At 46.3% G+C, this 17,892-nt stretch overlaps 1 protein-coding gene across 7 annotated transcripts in view; it reads left to right on the top strand.

The window, feature by feature from the left end:
• The window catches only part of SCN4A (sodium voltage-gated channel alpha subunit 4), a 179,859-nt gene extending 167,832 nt beyond the window's left edge, over nucleotides 1–12,027 (top strand). For 6 of the 7 annotated variants that reach the window (XM_075581615.1, XM_075581613.1, XM_075581618.1 and 3 more), the window contains exons 24-27: nucleotides 980–1,084; nucleotides 1,736–2,006; nucleotides 3,743–4,887; nucleotides 11,308–12,027. In XM_075581615.1, coding sequence (XP_075437730.1) covers nucleotides 980–1,084; nucleotides 1,736–2,006; nucleotides 3,743–4,887; nucleotides 11,308–11,649 — 1,863 coding nt within the window. In that variant the 3' untranslated portion in view covers nucleotides 11,650–12,027. Of the gene's footprint in view, nucleotides 1–979; nucleotides 1,085–1,735; nucleotides 2,007–3,742; nucleotides 4,888–9,174; nucleotides 9,214–11,307 lie in introns of all 7 variants that reach the window. The other variant, XM_075581620.1, reaches the window with a different exon arrangement.
• The last annotated feature ends 5,865 nt before the right edge of the window (nucleotides 12,028–17,892 follow it).

The following is a 17,892-nucleotide window of genomic DNA, read 5'->3' as shown; positions in this document are numbered from 1 at the left end:
GGGTGGGTGACTGAATGAGTGGGTGGGTGACTGAGTGAGTGGGTGGGTGACTGGGTGGGTGGGTGGGTGGGTGAGTGAGTGGGTGACTGGGTGAAAGTGACTGGGTGACTGGGTGGGTGTGTGGGTGACTGGGTGACAGTGCATCGGTGGGAGATGGTGGGTGACTTACCTTGACCCCGTGGCATCTGGCTGGGGCAGGAGGTGAGTTTGGGAAGCTGGCGGGGGGGTGGCAAGAGTGGCAGGAGGGGGAGTGCAGGAGGCCCGGGCCACGCCGCGAGGGGGGAGGAGCCTGGAGTTTGCTGCTGAGCAGGAGGGCCGCGCTTCCCCTCTCCGGGAGCAGCGCACGGTGAGGGTGATGGTGCGGCTGGGAGGGGGGAGAGAGTGAGGGGCACCGGGAGAGGAGGGGCACTGGGAGAGGAGGGGGGGGGGTGGAAGGTGAGCTGCAGTCCAACTGACAGGGGAGAGTGAGGCCAAGCAACAGTGTGTGTGTGTGTGTGTGTGTGTGTGTGTGTGTGTGTGTGTGTGTGTGTGTGTGTGTGTGTGTGTGTGTGTGTGTGTGTGTGTGTGTGTGTGTCGTCACTCCGCCTCAGGCCAATGAGAGGTGCGGGGGTGGGCAGCCCAAGGGACCAATGAGATTTCCCCTAGGGACACAGGAAGATGCAGACAGGCATACAGTGCTTTCACTAATATATAATAAGATATATAACGATACCTGTGAAAATATGCAATAGCACAATCTTCGTGCCCGCGGTGCTGAAGGCACGTGCAGTCACACGACCGCGGTGGTCGGGGCACTGTTGGATTTTTGCTTCGGGGTGTCCCATTAAGGCAGACACTGTCCTGCGCGCCACAGACGTTTGCTTTTTCGCCCGTGGCGCCCGGGACAGTAAATCTTGCTACATGTATACAAACACACGGGGTCAGTTTGCGCGGTATTTCATATGAGACCGATGTGTAACAATGATATTTCGCTTTATACTTTGGAGGAAAGGACATATTTATGACGGAAGAACAGAAGAAGTACTACAATGCCATGAAGAAACTGGGATCAAAGAAACCCCAGAAACCAATTCCAAGGCCGCAGGTAAAATATTTCGGCAGTGAGAGAACTGTACATTATTCTCAGATCCCGGGGGGGTAGCGAAAAAATGTTCTTCAGACAGAAATATACGTGAATCTGCCGATCTTGTCTCACGTGGGATTGTGATAGGCCCGGTGTTCAATAAGTAAGGGCACATTTTAGATGAAATATCCTAGGAATAGTAAGACCGTGTCTTTGGTGCCACTGCCACCTGACCACGGGGGTCGTGACACCGGAGGATTATCGCTATGGGGGGGTCCCATTCTGACACACGGACCCCCCCCCCCTCCCGCAGCTCGATCGTGACAGACACTTTCCCGGGCGCCGCTGACTTACGGTTCTTGGAACGCGGCGCCCGGGACAGAGATTCTCCTGTACTCGCTTCCCCCCCGCATATAATTAGCTGCATGGAGATGCATTAACCTCAAGTAAAAATAATGGTCGCGACGAACCTGAGTGAATATGGGCCTATATAGGGTCAATATTTGTAGGAAATTGACCTATATGCTTATATGTTGACCAGTTTAAATACCCCATTATCTAGTGAGGAAGGGCATGTAACACACCTGTAACACACTTTCCTTATCTCTTCCCTTTATCTGTCCGTTCCGTTTGCTTCTTGGGTTTGGACCTGGCACACCCCCCGCCCAACAGAACAAAATTCAAGGAGTGGCATATGACATTGTGTCCAAGCAGGTCTTCGATATTGTCATCATGGTGCTCATTTGTCTGAACATGGTAACCATGATGATCGAAACGGACGACCAGAGCCAAGAGAAAATCGACATCCTTTTCAAGATCAACCTAGTTTTCATCGTCATCTTCACCACGGAGTGTGTCCTCAAGATGTTTGCGTTGAGATATTACTTTTTCACCATCGGGTGGAATATTTTTGACTTTGTGGTGGTCATTCTCTCTATCGCTGGTAAGTTTCACAATGTCAGGGCATTGAATATCGCTTATTTAGACATGTTGACGTACCTTGTCTAAGACATGTGGTCGTGGCCGGTTTGCGGCGGCCAAGTCGCCAACACGAGGCCGCCACTCACCTCACCGCTGGGACCTCTCTCCGCCGGTCGCTTTGCCACAAAGAAAAGCCCCTAACATTATCCCTTACCCTAAAAGAACCCTAATCTTAACCCCTAAAACTAACGCTACCCCATATCCTAAAAAACATTAACCGCTTACCCTAAAACCCCTTACACTAAGAACGTTAACCCCTTACCCTAATCCCCTACCCCAAAAACAATAACCCCTTACCCTAAAAAAACCCTAATCTTAACCACTAAAACTAACGCTACTCCATATCCTAAAAACCTTAACCCCTTACCCTAAAACCGCTAACAATGTTAACCCTTTACCCTAATCCCCATACCCCAAAAACATTAACCCCTTATCCTAAATAACCCTATTCTTAACCCCTAATACTAACACTACCCATACCCTAAAAATCTTAACCCCTTACCCTAAAACCCCTTGCCCTAATTCCCTACTCTAATAACCTTAAGCCCTTACCCTAAAAACCTAGCCCCTTACCCTGAAACCCTTATCCTTAACCCCCTACCCTAACCGCTAATTTACCTCATTGGCGAAACGGCTCCCACAGTGACCAAACGCCGGGAAGGCGCCACTGGTTAAAATCCCTTACAGGGGAAACAAACATGGCGCTTACCATTTCCTGCGTCATGCGGGTCAATTGGAGACATCACCAGCTGCAGCTTCCTATTGGCCCAAGGGACATGGGGTGTAACCCCCTCTATTGTGTTTTACATAGATATTTAGCAAGGGGTCCCCAGGGCTATTCTGCGTTAATTTTGGCTCATGGGGACTCCCTCATTGCCAAGATACTTATCGGGGGGAAGATGCCACCAGCAACGTCCCCTCCAGGGGGGAACTAAATGGCTGGTTTACATTTCCCACGTTACATGGGCCGACAGGAAACTGGGACGTCCTCATCTGACACCGGAGATTTAAATAACCAGGATGTACCGATGGCATCTGTCCCAAATAAGCATCTCCACCACCATGGGGGACCCCCAGAGATTACATTATCGAGGTTCAGCTCTAAGGACCCCCCCAAAAAAATGAAGAATAAGGATTTGCCAAAATTAACAAGAAACTCTAATTGGGGTCTACAGATTAAAGCAAAAAAAAAAAAAAAGATATATTGCGGTTATGTTGACATGGAGAGGCAACTTAATCCCTATGGTTTTAGTGTCAACGTAGGCACTGACCGGCCTGTGTTATTATAAATGTTGATAGGATAGTTTGGAGTTTTAGCAAAACTCCAAACTTTTACTGCTGCGCCCCCTGTCTTGGCTGCTCCGAGCTTGCACCCCCCTTCCTACCTTGCCGGTGCGTCAAATGATGCTCCCACGTGACCCGCGGCATCATTTGACGCCTGTGACGTCACATGACCCCATTTGACGCCGCGTTGCCAAGGAGACGCGTCACAAGCGTCTGAATCACAGTAAGCTTTCTTGTTGCAGAGGCCTCACGCGATCCCCGGCATTTAATTTAAATGCCTGGGGGAAGAGTGCGGGACCTCTGGACCTCTGACGCCCCCCCCCCCCCCCCAGTTTGCGCACCGCTTATCTAAATTATTCATTCATGTGCGCTTCAGATATTATTTAACTGTACACTTTTTTTTTGTTTTTTCAGGAATCGTCCTGTCGGATCTCATAGCGGAATATTTTGTCTCCCCAACGCTTTTCAGGGTAATCAGGTTAGCGAGAATAGGGAGAGTTCTGCGGCTTATAAAAGGAGCGAAGGGTATCCGTACCCTGCTCTTTGCTCTAATGATGTCACTTCCTGCTCTGTTCAACATCGGACTTCTGCTTTTCTTGGTCATGTTCATCTACTCCATTTTTGGGATGTCCAACTTTGCGTACGTGAAGAAAGAAGCAGGAATAGACGATATCTTTAACTTTGAAACCTTTGGAAACAGCATGATTTGCTTATTCATGATCACCACCTCTGCCGGGTGGGACGGTCTTCTTCATCCGATTTTGAACAGTGTTCCTCCAGATTGTGACCCAACCGTGGAGAATCCTGGCACGACCGTGAAAGGGAACTGCGGTAATCCATCCATGGGCATCTTCTTTTTCTGTAGCTATATAATCATTTCATTTTTGATCGTGGTCAACATGTACATTGCCATAATTCTGGAGAACTTCAATGTGGCCACAGAGGAAAGCGGGGAACCTCTTTGCGAGGATGACTTTGAAATGTTTTACGAAACCTGGGAGAAGTTTGATCCAGATGCCACCCAGTTTGTAGCTTATAGCCAGATGTCCGACTTTGTAGACACACTACAGGATCCTCTACGAATACCTAAACCAAACAAGATTAAACTGATTACCATGGACTTGCCTATGGTACCTGGAGATAAGATTCACTGCTTGGACATTCTTTTTGCGCTGACAAAAGATGTGTTGGGGGACTCCGGAGAAATGGATGCTCTAAAAGAATCCATGGAAGAGAAGTTCATGGCGGCCAACCCATCGAAAGTCTCTTACGAACCTATCACCACCACTCTCAAAAGAAAGCAGGAAGAAGTGTGCGCGGTGAAAATCCAGAGGGCTTTCAGAAGGCATATGCTGAAACGTTCGGTAAAACATGCTTCCTACATCTTCCGGCAAAACCATGATGAAGATTCTCCAAGGGAAGAGCCACCAGAGAAAGACGGCTTAATTGCCGACAGAATCAACTCCGCCTATGGGAAACATGTAGTCGATGAAGACACCAAGGAGGTTCCAGTCATCGGACGTCAGGCCAAGGCCTCTCGCTGGGGTGGAGATGATAATGTAAGGGAAACATGGGTATAAAATTCTACGTACTCCAGAGCGTTGGAGAAACACTGGGAGAAAAGTCTTCTCCAGTATATAGATTCACATGATTCAAGGTATTGTTACAGCGCTGACAATGGGCCAAGCGCTGCACACATAGACACAAAGAATTGTGGCCCCCTGCAGAATTGACACTGGTTCATGAGGCACAGGAAAATGAAGTGATGCACCAGGGTCTCCCACTTCAGAGACCAGCACCTTCACCCTTCTCCCTCTAACCAACTTTGTTTGGTATGAAATGGTTTACAGTTAAAAAGTAATATTTTTTTTAACTAGCTCGGCTTTACTGATTTTCAGAAATATATATATATATATACATATATATACAGTGTTCGACAAACCTATACATTTGCACGCCCCGGGCGAGTGGATTTAACATCGTGGCGAGCTCCTATTGGCCCAAGCAGTTTTTTTTGGTGATTTGTCGACCACTGTATACATATATACATATAGTATACGCACACAATAAAAAACACATGTTTTTTCTCTTGATTGTTACATACATACATACCATGGTATAACATACTAGTAATACACGATAGTGAAAATACATATTGCATCCCATCTCTGACAGTAAATATTGAAATCAACACTATGAAATAAATAACAGCTATGGCCAAATATATACCTGTAAAAAATACCCAGGTTTGGCGGTGTTATGGGAAATAGATATTATAACACAAAGAAAACAAAACCCAAAAAAGCACGCAAATATAAATAAAAATAAAGTATAGACATGTGGAAAAGATTAACAAAAATAATGTTTAATTAGAACGCATCTACATAGGGCCACAATTTAAAAAACAAAATGAAACCAACACACACACACACTACTCCTATACTGTAGCTCCTAAATGAAATAAGGACAAAACATACAGATACAAGGTAAAGAACAGTGTGAATCGGGCACAATATAGCATTTAGGATAGATTGTAGGGGAGACAGGTGAGAGGCAGGAAGGCCGGACAGCAGGAGGTTACAGTAATCAAGACGGGAGAGAATGAGGGCCTGAGTCAGAGATTTAGCAACTGAGGAAAGGGTGTATCTTTGTGATATTGCGGAGGAAAAAGCGCCAGGTTTTAGATACGCTTTGAATGTGAAAGGAGAAAGTGAGAGAGGAATCGAGTGTGACTTCAAGGAAACGTGCTTGGGCTACTGGGTGTACAGAAAAAAAAGGATGGGTGTATGACTGAACTTCCAACAGTAATGTGGAAGGAGGTAGTAGGGCCAGGTTTGGGAAGAAGTATGAGGAGCTCTGTTTTAACCATGTTAAGTTTAAGGCGACGGAGGGACATCCAGGATGATATTCCAGAGAGACATTCAGAAACTTTGGTCTGTATAGCAGGTGTAAGGTCAGGGGTTGAAAAGTATATTTGTGTGTCGTCAGCATAGAGGTGATATTTGAACCCAAGAGATGTGATTAGGTCACCCAGAGAGAGTGTGTACAGAGAAAAGAGGAGAGGTCCCAGGACAGAGCTCTTCGTTACCCCACAGGGAGGTCGATAGAGGAGGAGGTGTTAGCTGAAGAAACGCTGAAAGTACGATGGGAGAGGTATGAGGAGATCCAGGATAGAGCTTTGTTTCAAATGTCAAGAGTATGGAAAATGTGAAGGAGAAGAGGGTGGTCCACAGTATCAAATGCTGCAGAAAGGTTGAGTAGTATGAGCAGAGTGTAATGACCTCTGTCTTTGGCAGCATGGAGGTCATTAGTTATTTTAGTGAGGGCTATTTCAGTGGAGTGAGCAGTGCGGAAACCAGATTGTAGAGGGTCTAGGAGAGAATAGGTGTTGAGAAAATGGAGCAAGCGAGAGAATACAAGACATTCAAGGAGTTTAGAGGCAAAAGGCAGGAGGGAGACAGGCCGATAGTTAGAAAGACAGGTATGGTCAAGCTTGCTGTTTTTGAGTAATGGTATTCATGGGTGCATGTTTGAAGGATTAGGGGAAGGTACCAGAGTAGAGGGAGGAGTTGTGTGTGAGCATAGGGGTTATAGTAGGAGCAAGAAGTTTTAGGAGATAGGAGGTAATGGGGTCAAGAGGGCAAGTGGTGGATTGAGAAGAGGAGAACAGCAGTGCCATATCCTCCTCTGTAACGGTGGAAAAAGAGTCAAGGAAGGCAGGAGGAGAGTTAGGAAGAGGTGTAGGATGGGAGGAGGAAACAGAGGGGATGTCCTGACGTATGGATTCCACCTTTTCCTTGAAATAGTCAGTAAAGTCCTGTGGTGAGATGGAGGAGGACGAAGAGGCAGCTAAGGGTGGTTTGAGTAGGGAGTCAAAGACAGAGAAGAGTCAGTATGTGTTAGACTTGTGCATGTTGATTAGTTGAGAAATGTAGGTTTGTTTTAGCCCGAGAGAAGGCAGAGTTGAAACAGAATAGCATACATTTGTAGTGAAGGAAGTCTGCGAGAGTGTGAGATTTCCTCTAGAGGCTTTCAGAAGAACGAGTGCAGGAACGCAGCATGCACGTTGGGAATTTAGCCAGGGTCTGGGGTTAGAAGTGCAGGAACGGCAGAGAGAAAGCAGGGCATGTAGATCAAGAGAGGAGGATAGGGCAAAGTTGTAGTTCTTGACCAGGTTGTCAGGGTCTGGGGTAGAACTAAGGAGAGGGAGGAGCGTAAAGTGGAAACAAAAGCTGGTAAGTTAATAGAGCGCAGGTCTCTGCAGAAGCGAGGGGTGGAGGTGGAAAAGGGGAGAAGTGAGAGAAAGAAAATGAGATGAGATGATGGTCAGAGAGAAGAAGGGGGGAAATGGAGAAAACAGAGAGAGAAGTTTTTAGTGAAAACCAGGTCTAGGTAGTGGCCATCCTTGTGGGTGCTGGCTGCAGACCACTGTTGAAGGTCAAAAGAAGAGTTTGAGAGAGAAAGCAGGAAGCCCAAGGGAGAGAGGGGTCATCAATATGGCAGTTAAAGTCCCCAAGGAGAAGAACAGGGAAGTCTGAGGAGAGAGAGAAAGAGAGACAGGATTCAAAGTGAAAGACAGAGTGAGCCAAGGTGAAAGACAGAAGGGGGATGAGTAGAGGTAGGTGGGCGATAGATGACCGTCACGTGGAGAGGAGAGAAGATCTGGACAGTGTGAGCCTCAGAGGAGGGAAAAGCAAGAGAGGGAGGAATAGGAAGGGTTCGGTAGCGGCAGAGAGAGGAGTAGCCCCACGCCTCCACCCCTGCCATCAGGGCGAGGAATGTGGGAGAAGGAAAGGCCACCATAGGAGAGGGCAGCTTCCAGAGCACAGTCAGACTGAGTGAGCCAAGTCTCAGTTATAGCAAATAGGAGCAGAGAGTGAGAGGTAAAGAAGTCATGCACAGAGAGGAACTTGTTAGAAAGGGAACGAGCACATAAGATAAGGGAACGAGTACATAAGATGAACAACAGAACCTCAGTCTAATAGCGTATAATGAATTTAGACATAATTAAACTCAAGCAGAGATAACCTGATAAGTCAAAAAGGTTCAGGGTAAGAATAATAATTCACCCATACCCCCTACCTAGACCGTCCGGTCAAACACTGTATTACCAAGGGGCCACCCAAGGGGTTTGAATCAACATCCATCTATCCTTGGACATTTGTCTTTACCCTATTGTCCCTATTGAATATCATCTCCTTTCTGGATGCAATTTACCACCATGTTTTTGCTTCTATCAGCATGCGCATAAGCCCAGGCCCGCAGTGGCCGGTGCGGCGTGCGCTGTGGCGTGCGTTCCTCACACCACAGCATAGACCTCTATGGGGCAGGCCCCAGCGGCCGTGTGTGTGTGGGCGCGCAAAGCGCGATGACGCAAGCGCTGGCAGGGAAGACATTTTACTTATGGGATCATTTTTGTTACTATACACTATTTTGTATGTACACCGGGTGACAGTGCCCCCATTTTTTCTTATCCCTTCCAATTATTTGTCAAATTATTTGACCAGGAAAAATGAATACCTCTCGTGTTCAAGTATGTCCCAGGCACCCACATTACAGGTTACCGTTACATACATGTATAAAGTCGGAAACGGCCGAGGTGTTGAAGGAACTTAGACAGGGGGTGGATTTGAGGGACATGGGTAAATGGTTCCAGCAGTGGGATGATCCGTACGACAAGGAAGAGCGACCGGATTCTTTGTGGAACCGTTGGGACTGTACGTTGGTTTCCGGAGGTGGATGTAAGGAGAGAAGTCCGGTGGTGTACACGGGTGAAACTTCACTTGAAAACACTTCCGCGGTACCTGTTTCTTAGTTTTATCTTTTTTTTAATTTTTTTTTTACAGTAAATAACTTTCAAGTTGGTCTCATGATATGGAAATGATGTGAGTGCCAGAAGCATGACTTTCATTGACTGTTTATTGCGTAAATGTCATGACAAAATGCAGTATTTCTCCTTGACTTGGGATACGCCGTATAATGGTTTATACCGGGAAGGGACAGCTAGCGATGGCCGTTTTCCACTGAAGCACAGTTGGCCGCGGCCTGAGGTGGGGGAGACGTTTTTATGCTTTTTAGGGTTGGGATTAGGGGTTGGGTTTTTATGGGTAAGGGGTGAAGGTTACGGTTTTAAGGTAAGGGGGTAATTTAGGGTAAGGTTAGGGTTTTCAGGGTAAGGGGTTAACTTTACAGTTTTTAGGGTAAGGAGTTACGTTTTTAGGGCTAATGTTAGGGTTTTTGAGATATTGGACTAGGCATTAGATTACCTGTGGCGGAAAACTGCCCTGGCTGGGAAACGGCCATGGCTAATTGTCCCTGGACACATTTTATACTGTACTGCGTTCCCCAGTAACGGGATAAGCTTAGCACACTGGTCTCGCCTCTGCATCGATGGATCTGCTTAATGCTGACGCTGAGGTCTGCAAAGCATGGCTTCAAAATGGCAGGAAAGACAACAGATTTGAATTCTGCGCCAATCTGTCGTCAATAGACCCGCAAACACTTCAGATGGAGCAGACGTGGTTGAAAACCCTTTAACTCAACGAGGCCGTGCTGTTTAATAGCAGTGCTGTTGACAACAACGGTTTACAGAGATAATGCGCATGTCATGTAACGCGTGATTTTGCGCGTCAACTCACGTTAACGGGGGTAATATGGTGTCTGCTACAGCTGTTTTTGCGGCGCATTGCTTTTGTGAGCTGGGTTTGGTCTGTTTGCACCATTGCTCTACTGCCTGTGTTTGTGGGATCGCAGTATTGTAGTTTGCATAGGTATATGTTTGTACTGTACAGTATGTTGTAGTAGAATATACGCAGGACAATATCTCAACGCTTCTACTGGACCAGTTCAATCCAAGGTCACCATGAGCCTACTGGCCAAGTCCACGAAGTTCCGTATGGGATGCCAGAGCTCAATAGCGGGCCACTAAGCCCTGTTTGTGGGCGGACAAGGCATTGCCATTAAGCAGAATGTGCTAATGAGGTGCAAATGAGGCGTTTCCCCCATAGCTGGGAAAATCCACAGAGGGCCGTTAAGGTTAACGCAGGGATTTAATGAGACGTTAGTTAGGTCATCCCTAAAGGTGACGAGACTCCCACCATGACCCTGATATATGGGGGAGAGGACGAGAGAGAGAGTGAGACCTATATACCTCCCCAAACACTCCTGTATTTCTCTGTCCTCATTCCCCCTTTTTTCTCTCTGCCCCCGTACCTTCTTTCTCTCTCTCTATTCCTTCTTTTCTCTCTCTCAATCTCCCCCCTTTTCTCTCTCCCCCTTTATCTCTGTCCCCATCCCCCATTTTCTCTGTCTCCCTCTCTGTTTCCCTCTCTCCCTCCTTTATCTCTCTCTGACCTCCCTTTTCACTCTCTCCTTTCTCTCTGCCCATCCTTTCGCTCTCTGCCTCCCCCTTTCTCTCTGTCCTGCCCTTTTCTCTCTCTTTCTGCCCCCCCCCCTTTTTCTCTCTGTCTCCACTCCCCTACCCCCCCCCCCCCATTTATACCTCCCTCTCTCTCATTTCATTGACCATCCCCGCCTTCTTCTCCCGATCCCGTTACTGACGTGAGATGTCATCTCCACGCACGCCCCTGACTGACGTGTCTCTCTTGCCTGGCACCTGACAATTAGAAACATGGTGGCCTCTAGTTGGCCACCAGGGTAGCAAGTTGACCCCGGTCCACTTCGTTGACTCGGATAAGACATTTCGTGTTGAGGAAGCCCAGATTTCAGAATCTACAAAACTTGCAGAAAGGACCAGGCACATAACTAACTGCATATGACAGAGATTAGTTAACTGGAAACTGTGAAATATGTGTCGCACCTTAGAAGAAGTGCGCGTGACCTAAGAACTGTTGCCCGTCCATCTGTTGAACATCGCGGCTGCTAAGCTTTTGGCTGGTGTGTCCTTCCAATGCCCTTAAATGTGCTTAATAGTTCTCCAATCATTGGCTAATGACAGCTTGTTCTGTGTGTTCCATTAGGAAGACTCATTGGGCAACATCCCATCTGATTGGACTATGAGACGGAGCTGTGTTGGTGGAAGGCATCTATCTCAGTTGACCTACACGGGACCTATCCCACCAGCTGCCCAGCTTCTCTGCAGCTCCTGGAATTCCTGCCTTTATGTGATCATACATATTTATATTTGGCCTTGGTACACCGCTTTGGTATGGGAGGCACATGGATATACATCTAAAATATATATATACGTTTTACGAGCCGTAGATTTGAAAGTGGTCATGGTTACCAGTGCCCAACTCTCCTTGTTCTACATGCCTGTGTACCAAATCGTAGGCCACTGTTACAAGCGTAAGATTGAGTGATGCCTTTGAATGTGTACCACGAAACATCGCCACTCACTAAGTACTTGTAAAATGTACACTGTACTCTGTATATCTACTGCCAAATGACAGCCGAATGAGTCACGTACTGAAGGTATGAAGTCGGAACTGACTGACACAGTGTGTAGCAGGTTGAAATATGTGTGGTATTTCAGAAATGTTAACAAAAGTAGATAATTGACATCGTATGGTAGTTGCAGCAGAATTATGTCTAACAAGGCGCTGGATATGTATTTTTTTTTTATTATTATTATTATTATTATTATTTCATTTTGAAACCTCTGTGAAACCACATCACAATGTCTTCATTAATACACATATACGGCTGTAGGTTATAGTCACTAAATGGTTTGTTTCTTTGCCATTGTTTTTTCATTCGTCTTAAACAACCAATGAAGATGGTAAGAAAATATGGTCATGTTAGTCAATTAGTTTCCTCTAGTTATTGTTGGTCGTGTTGTGGACTTCTATTGACATTTAATGAATGAGATCACTGTGTCCCTGGGGATTAATTTGTGTGCCCTTCTTGCTGTTAAACAGTGGACTAATATTGAGTGCCTCCAACACGGACGTTTTCCCGAATGCCTCTTGATAAATGTCCACATCCTCCTTTCTCATCTTTGGTCGGCTCTTTCTTCTCTCATCGACCCCCGTACTACCTTTCGTCCCAATCACAGGAAGTATCTTAAATGAAGCACCTTCCAATGCAAGACTACTTCCCTTGCAAACACCTTGCAAAGAAGAAATCTGGTATTCAAATATTTACTTGGGCTAGAACAGTGATGCTTAACTGCAGTCCTCAATTCTCCAGCCCCCAGACACCCCCCCAACAGGTCAGCTTTTCAGGATATCCCAGCTTCAGCACAAGTGGCTCAATCGATTGAGCCATCTGTGGGACTGGTTGAGCCACCTGTGCTGAAGCTGGGATACTGGACCTCTTTGGGGGGCTTTGGCACTGGAGTTGAGCAGCCCTGGGTAGAAGGTCCTTCAAAACTGTGATACATAAAGTAATAGAGTAATGTGAAGGGCTATGGGTCTTATTCTACTCTATATCACTGTATATGGCCGATTGGGTCATGTTTAGGCCAAGGTTCCCCATTAAAGTTCCATAGTTCCATAGTAGATGAGGTTGACAAAAGACATACTGTAACGTCCATCAAGTTCAGCCTAGGCTAAATTTAGACGACAGATACTTTACACTATCACTGTAATTGTGTTATTTTGATCCAGGGGACTGGGTCAATAGAAAATTGTGGTCGAAAATGGCCAATCGGCTGCTTTGGCCGATACACACTGTTCAGAAAAAAAACGGGACCCTGGTTATTTTTCATCATCGTCTTGCACAAAAATCCCGGCTATGTTCAATGAGAAATGGTTCAATTGTAGGTCTGTCCCACTGGAATTAGTTGATAATCTAATAAATATTCTTGGGATTGGTGACGACCTCATGAAGTGCATCATTACAATATGGTGTTTAGCGAAGGCAATCAGCGCGTTATAAAGTGCTGGAGGCGGAGCAAGAATTGCGATCCGAAACGCACGCATAAAATGTTTTTCCTGGTAACGGACGGTCGCCCGCGAGACCGGAAAAATAATAATTCGTAAAACAACGTACGGTTCAGGAGTGGGAGCAGCTGGATCAGCGCGTTATCGATGATGCAATCAGAAAGTGGCGTTCTCGTCTTCGGGCGCGCGTTTCGGCAGGTGGACATTTTGAACACACACTTTGAACCATACTTTGAACTCAAAACCTTACAGCAATCGTAGTGTTTCAGATTAGATCACGGCAGTTTAACTCTCTTTTTCAAGCTAAGAAGGAAAAAACTCTATTTCACATTGAATGAACACGTACCTCCTGCAGTGTATCTGGTACTTGTTGACAGTGACATTCATTTAGTGAACATCAGTTGATTGTCTACATTGTGCTTCTTATATAGTGTTAATCTACATAGCAGACCTGCAATTGTGCAAATGTTCATGGATGACCATTAAATATATAAGATTATAGCATCAAAGTAAAAGAAACCAACCTCATCATCCCCTCCTCCTCTTATCCCCCCTACTCCCTTCTCTCTCCCCCCCTTCATCTTTCTCCCTCCCATTACTTTCCTTTAATACCTTATGATGCCCCCAATTATTTCCACCTTTCCTCCTTCAGCGTTCTTACTTTCTCCTCCCGCGTCAACTGACTTCTCTTTCTTTCTCCGTCTGCTTCCTCTGTAAGCTTTATAGCCGCCTGACTCTCCTTATCTGCCACCAGGCTATGTGCATTATGATGTCACCAGATACACAACACCCAGTGGCTGACATGCTTAAAAATTTGTGATAACTCATAGAATGAAACATGGTATGTATCCAATTAGGTCCAAACATAGATTGTACCCAAACATAGACACAAAGCTGTTCCTTGATCTCAGAAATCATAATGCAAAACGTTTTTACGATATCTTAAGAGGTGTCCAAAATATATATAGTAGACGATGAAAAACAAAGGGAGTCCCTTTTCTTCCTGAACATGGTGTAGCATTATAGCTACTTGATGTGCTTTTACTTATTTTTCGAAGAAAAAAAACTGTGCAATTCGATACTGAAACAAATGATTTAAAGGTATGTTGTTTACATATGTGGTATGTAAAAGAATAATTCCAGTGCTGAAAGCTGTTTCATTTTACATCCATCGCTTGTACATATTTTTGTTTAGTACTGGAATTAGCAAGAAAAAGAAAAAAGAAAAAAAAAACAAAGAAATGCGATTAAATGACAGAGATTATTCTTGTACATTTCAGAAAATAACTGCAATAAATTATGAACTGAACGTTTGGAAAGTGTCTGCCTTGTTTTTACAGGGGCCCTTATGTGTCACAGGTGTGTATAGTAAAAATGCCATGTTGTGAGCGCATTCATGCCTCAAACAGGTCTACAACCCTGCCCTTCCCCATTATATCTCTGCATACACTGTTTCCACTGCAACCAGGGATTCTGGGTAACGACATGCAAATAAGTCACTCTTTGCTTCGTATCCATTTTAACATGGGATGCCTATAACCTTCTGCCTGCCGCATTACACAGCTTTTTCAGCACAGCCTTTTTGGGTCTGATCAGCTGGTTACACTGGCTTGTCGTACAGTACAGGAAAATTGTCATCCATTTGCCAAAGGGAGTTGTGCAAGATTAAGCAGACATGGGCGCTAGAATAAATCAAATACGCAGGTGCCGAGTAGAGGGCCCATATACAACCAGCAAGCCTTTTCCGGTGTAATAAACCATGACCTACCCACACCTCGAGCCCCTTCCATTCCCATAGGGTCCCAACAACCCCACAACTTCTTGGAAGGATAAACCGGTCTCCGCTTTATTAAGAGCAAATCAATGTATTAAACGCCACTGTTAACGGAAACTGGGTTACACAGCCAGGTGGCTCTGTCATCCCAAGAGCCTGAGGGATATGCTCAACTCGTACCCACGTTGCCACTAGCTGCCGAGGCCCATGGTTACACCGTACGGAACAACGCTCCCATTCCGGGCGCCATAGCTGGGAGTGACACTGCCTTACCCAGCCCAGCCAATGAAGAGGTTCAACACCTCCACGACCAAAGAGAAAATGCTGACCGAGTCTCTACCCCCCTCCATGTCGCACTACTCTCACCATACCGTCCCATGCTCAACCCGCTTCCCAATCTCTCACCCAACCACAACGGCAAATCCATGGCGGGTGGGTGGGAACCACACTGGAGATGGGTCAGCAGAAAGAGGGAGGTAAGATCCCGTCCCCACGCCTGACACACACTTCTTATTCCACACTCCTGAACTCACAGTTCCTTCGGGAAGGGGTTCCATGGCCCTTAAGTCGTTCCGCCCCTCCCCACCCACTAGAGGTCCAGGTCTCTGGTTAGAATGACATGAGCCATCAATTGCCCCATAGGGATAGTAGTAATTAGTATAACACTGTAATCATTTTGGTTCTAATAATGGATAATTGGTTGCGTTTTTCAGGGATCGGAATCGGACATTTGTTCGTGGCCATTTTTGCCATGACCAAGTCTCCCCCGGGGTTCGGCCACATCTGGACACTCGGCCACCAGCTGTTTCGTCAATAAGGGAAGTTCATTTAAGGGGTTTTCGTGGTTAGGGTAGGGGGCTAGGAGTTTTACGGTAAATTGATAGGTTTTTAGTGTAGGGGATTAGGATAAGTGATTAAGGTTTTTAGGGTAGGGTAAGGGGTTAAGTATTTTAGGGTACGGGGTTTTAGGTCAGGGGATTAGGGTGGAGGGTTAAGGTTTTTAGGGTAAGGGCTTAGAGTAAGGGGTTTTAGGGTGATGGGTTAAGGTTTTTAAGGTAGGGAGTAGCCTTAGGATTAGGGGGTTTTAGGGTAAGAAGTAAGGTTAGAGGCTTTTATTTTCAAGGGTAGGTGTCACGGGAGACCAGGTTATTTACACCTTTTTACCAGGATCAGTCATTGAGCAAAACAAGGTAGATAAATAAATTGTAGTTTATTCGGCTTAAATCCGCATACACACAGTGATACAGTACACAAAATACAGACAAAAGACACTTACTATGGGGCTGGGGTTGAAAACTACACTTTCCTAAGTGCAGGGAACCCTACGGGAGAGTTTTACCCTGACCAGGACATAGCCCGGGATCTCCTGGAACCCAAATCGGCATCAAATTCCATACGCCCCCGCTACGTTATCTTCTGAGAACTTGGTCCCTCCTGACCGCATGATAGCCCAAATCTCCTGGAACTCAAATCCGCATAAAATCCCAATCGTGACCGTTACGTTCGTTTCTGAGAACTTGGGCGCAAAAGTCGGGGCTTAGTCTCTGGCGGGCAGGCTTTTCAGGCTTGAAATCGAAGCCGGTTGCTTTGCTATTACAAACAGAGAATCTTTGAAAAGCCGCCCGCGCTCTTTCGGCGCAGACTCAAGGGAAACACACAATCTGATTGGCTCAGGGCTTCTTATATTATTCTCTGCTTCATTAGTGAAACAGAAGCAGACAGGACAGCCAATCAGCATGTGGGAACTTTCTTAAGCAGCCAATCAGAGCCAAGCCGGGTAGAAAAGCCGGGTTAGTGGGAAATTTGAAATAGCCGGGAGACATGCGCCCGCCTGCCACCTCTCCCCCAGCTATCCCAATGCCACCCGCTGGGCAGGCGCCCCTAGGTCTGGCAGAACAAGTGGCATCCCGGAGGACGGCCATTGATCTCCGGACCTGGTACTCCGCCTTTGCCCGCTAACCAAACGCAGTTCGCACCTCAGGGCATCCTCTGGCTGCTTTGAACTCCGATGTCCAGCAGACATACCGGCGCCTATGGGTTTGCACGGGCGGCCTGTTTGGACATGGGTTGTGAACGTAGAAACATATTCAAATATATTTTAATACACTCTGAGCCTCGGGGAACCGCTACAGCTACGTGGGGCTTTCGGTGAAGGTCTTGGGGTACAGAAAAGGAAAAATGTTGTCTCTTTATTTCTGCCTGCCTTATTCACCAAACACTTTCCCTCTGACTCAGTTTAAACTCTTAGAATCCCCCCAATCTTACATACAGTTGGAGCACCCACAAACTATATACTGGTTGTGGGTCACCTTTGCACTAGCTGGGGTACCCCCCTTAACCCAGGGATTCCCTCAGCTGCAGGAATACATAATAATCCCTGTGCCTCATTCTCCTTTTCTGAGCTGTGCTGAAGCAGGGTACCCTAGTGGTGAATCGAGTTTACATTCTCAAGGGGAGGTATTGCCGGGACAATGTGCCTGCATGTATCCGAGAATCAGGCATAATTCCCGGGTACATTTATTGGGGAACCGGTAACTCTGGACCCCAACCTCCTAAGCACATTCTGTCAACGGTTCCTCCGCAACAAGCAACCCACCCCCCCGTGAAACTCATACACCATGTATTCTGAACACCTGATACATAAAGCTTGGCCCCCTGCAGACGCACTTACCAGAACGCCCTCCTACTGTCTCTGTACGTTCTCCCTACCTACCAATTAGATTGTAAGCTCCTCGGGGCAGGGACTCCTCTTCCTTAATGTTACTTTTATGTCTAAAGCACTTATTCCCATGATCTGTTATTTATATTATCTGTTATTTATTTGATTACCACGTGTATTACTGCTGTGAAGCGCTATGTACACTAATGGCGCTATATAAATAAAGACATACAATACGATACAATACACCAGCAATCCCTGCTTCATTGCATGGAAAAACACAACA

This window comes from Ascaphus truei, unplaced genomic scaffold, assembly GCF_040206685.1.
Source record: "Ascaphus truei isolate aAscTru1 unplaced genomic scaffold, aAscTru1.hap1 HAP1_SCAFFOLD_145, whole genome shotgun sequence".
NCBI lineage: Eukaryota > Metazoa > Chordata > Amphibia > Anura > Ascaphidae > Ascaphus > Ascaphus truei.
This window is presented reverse-complemented; position numbering and strand designations above follow the sequence as displayed.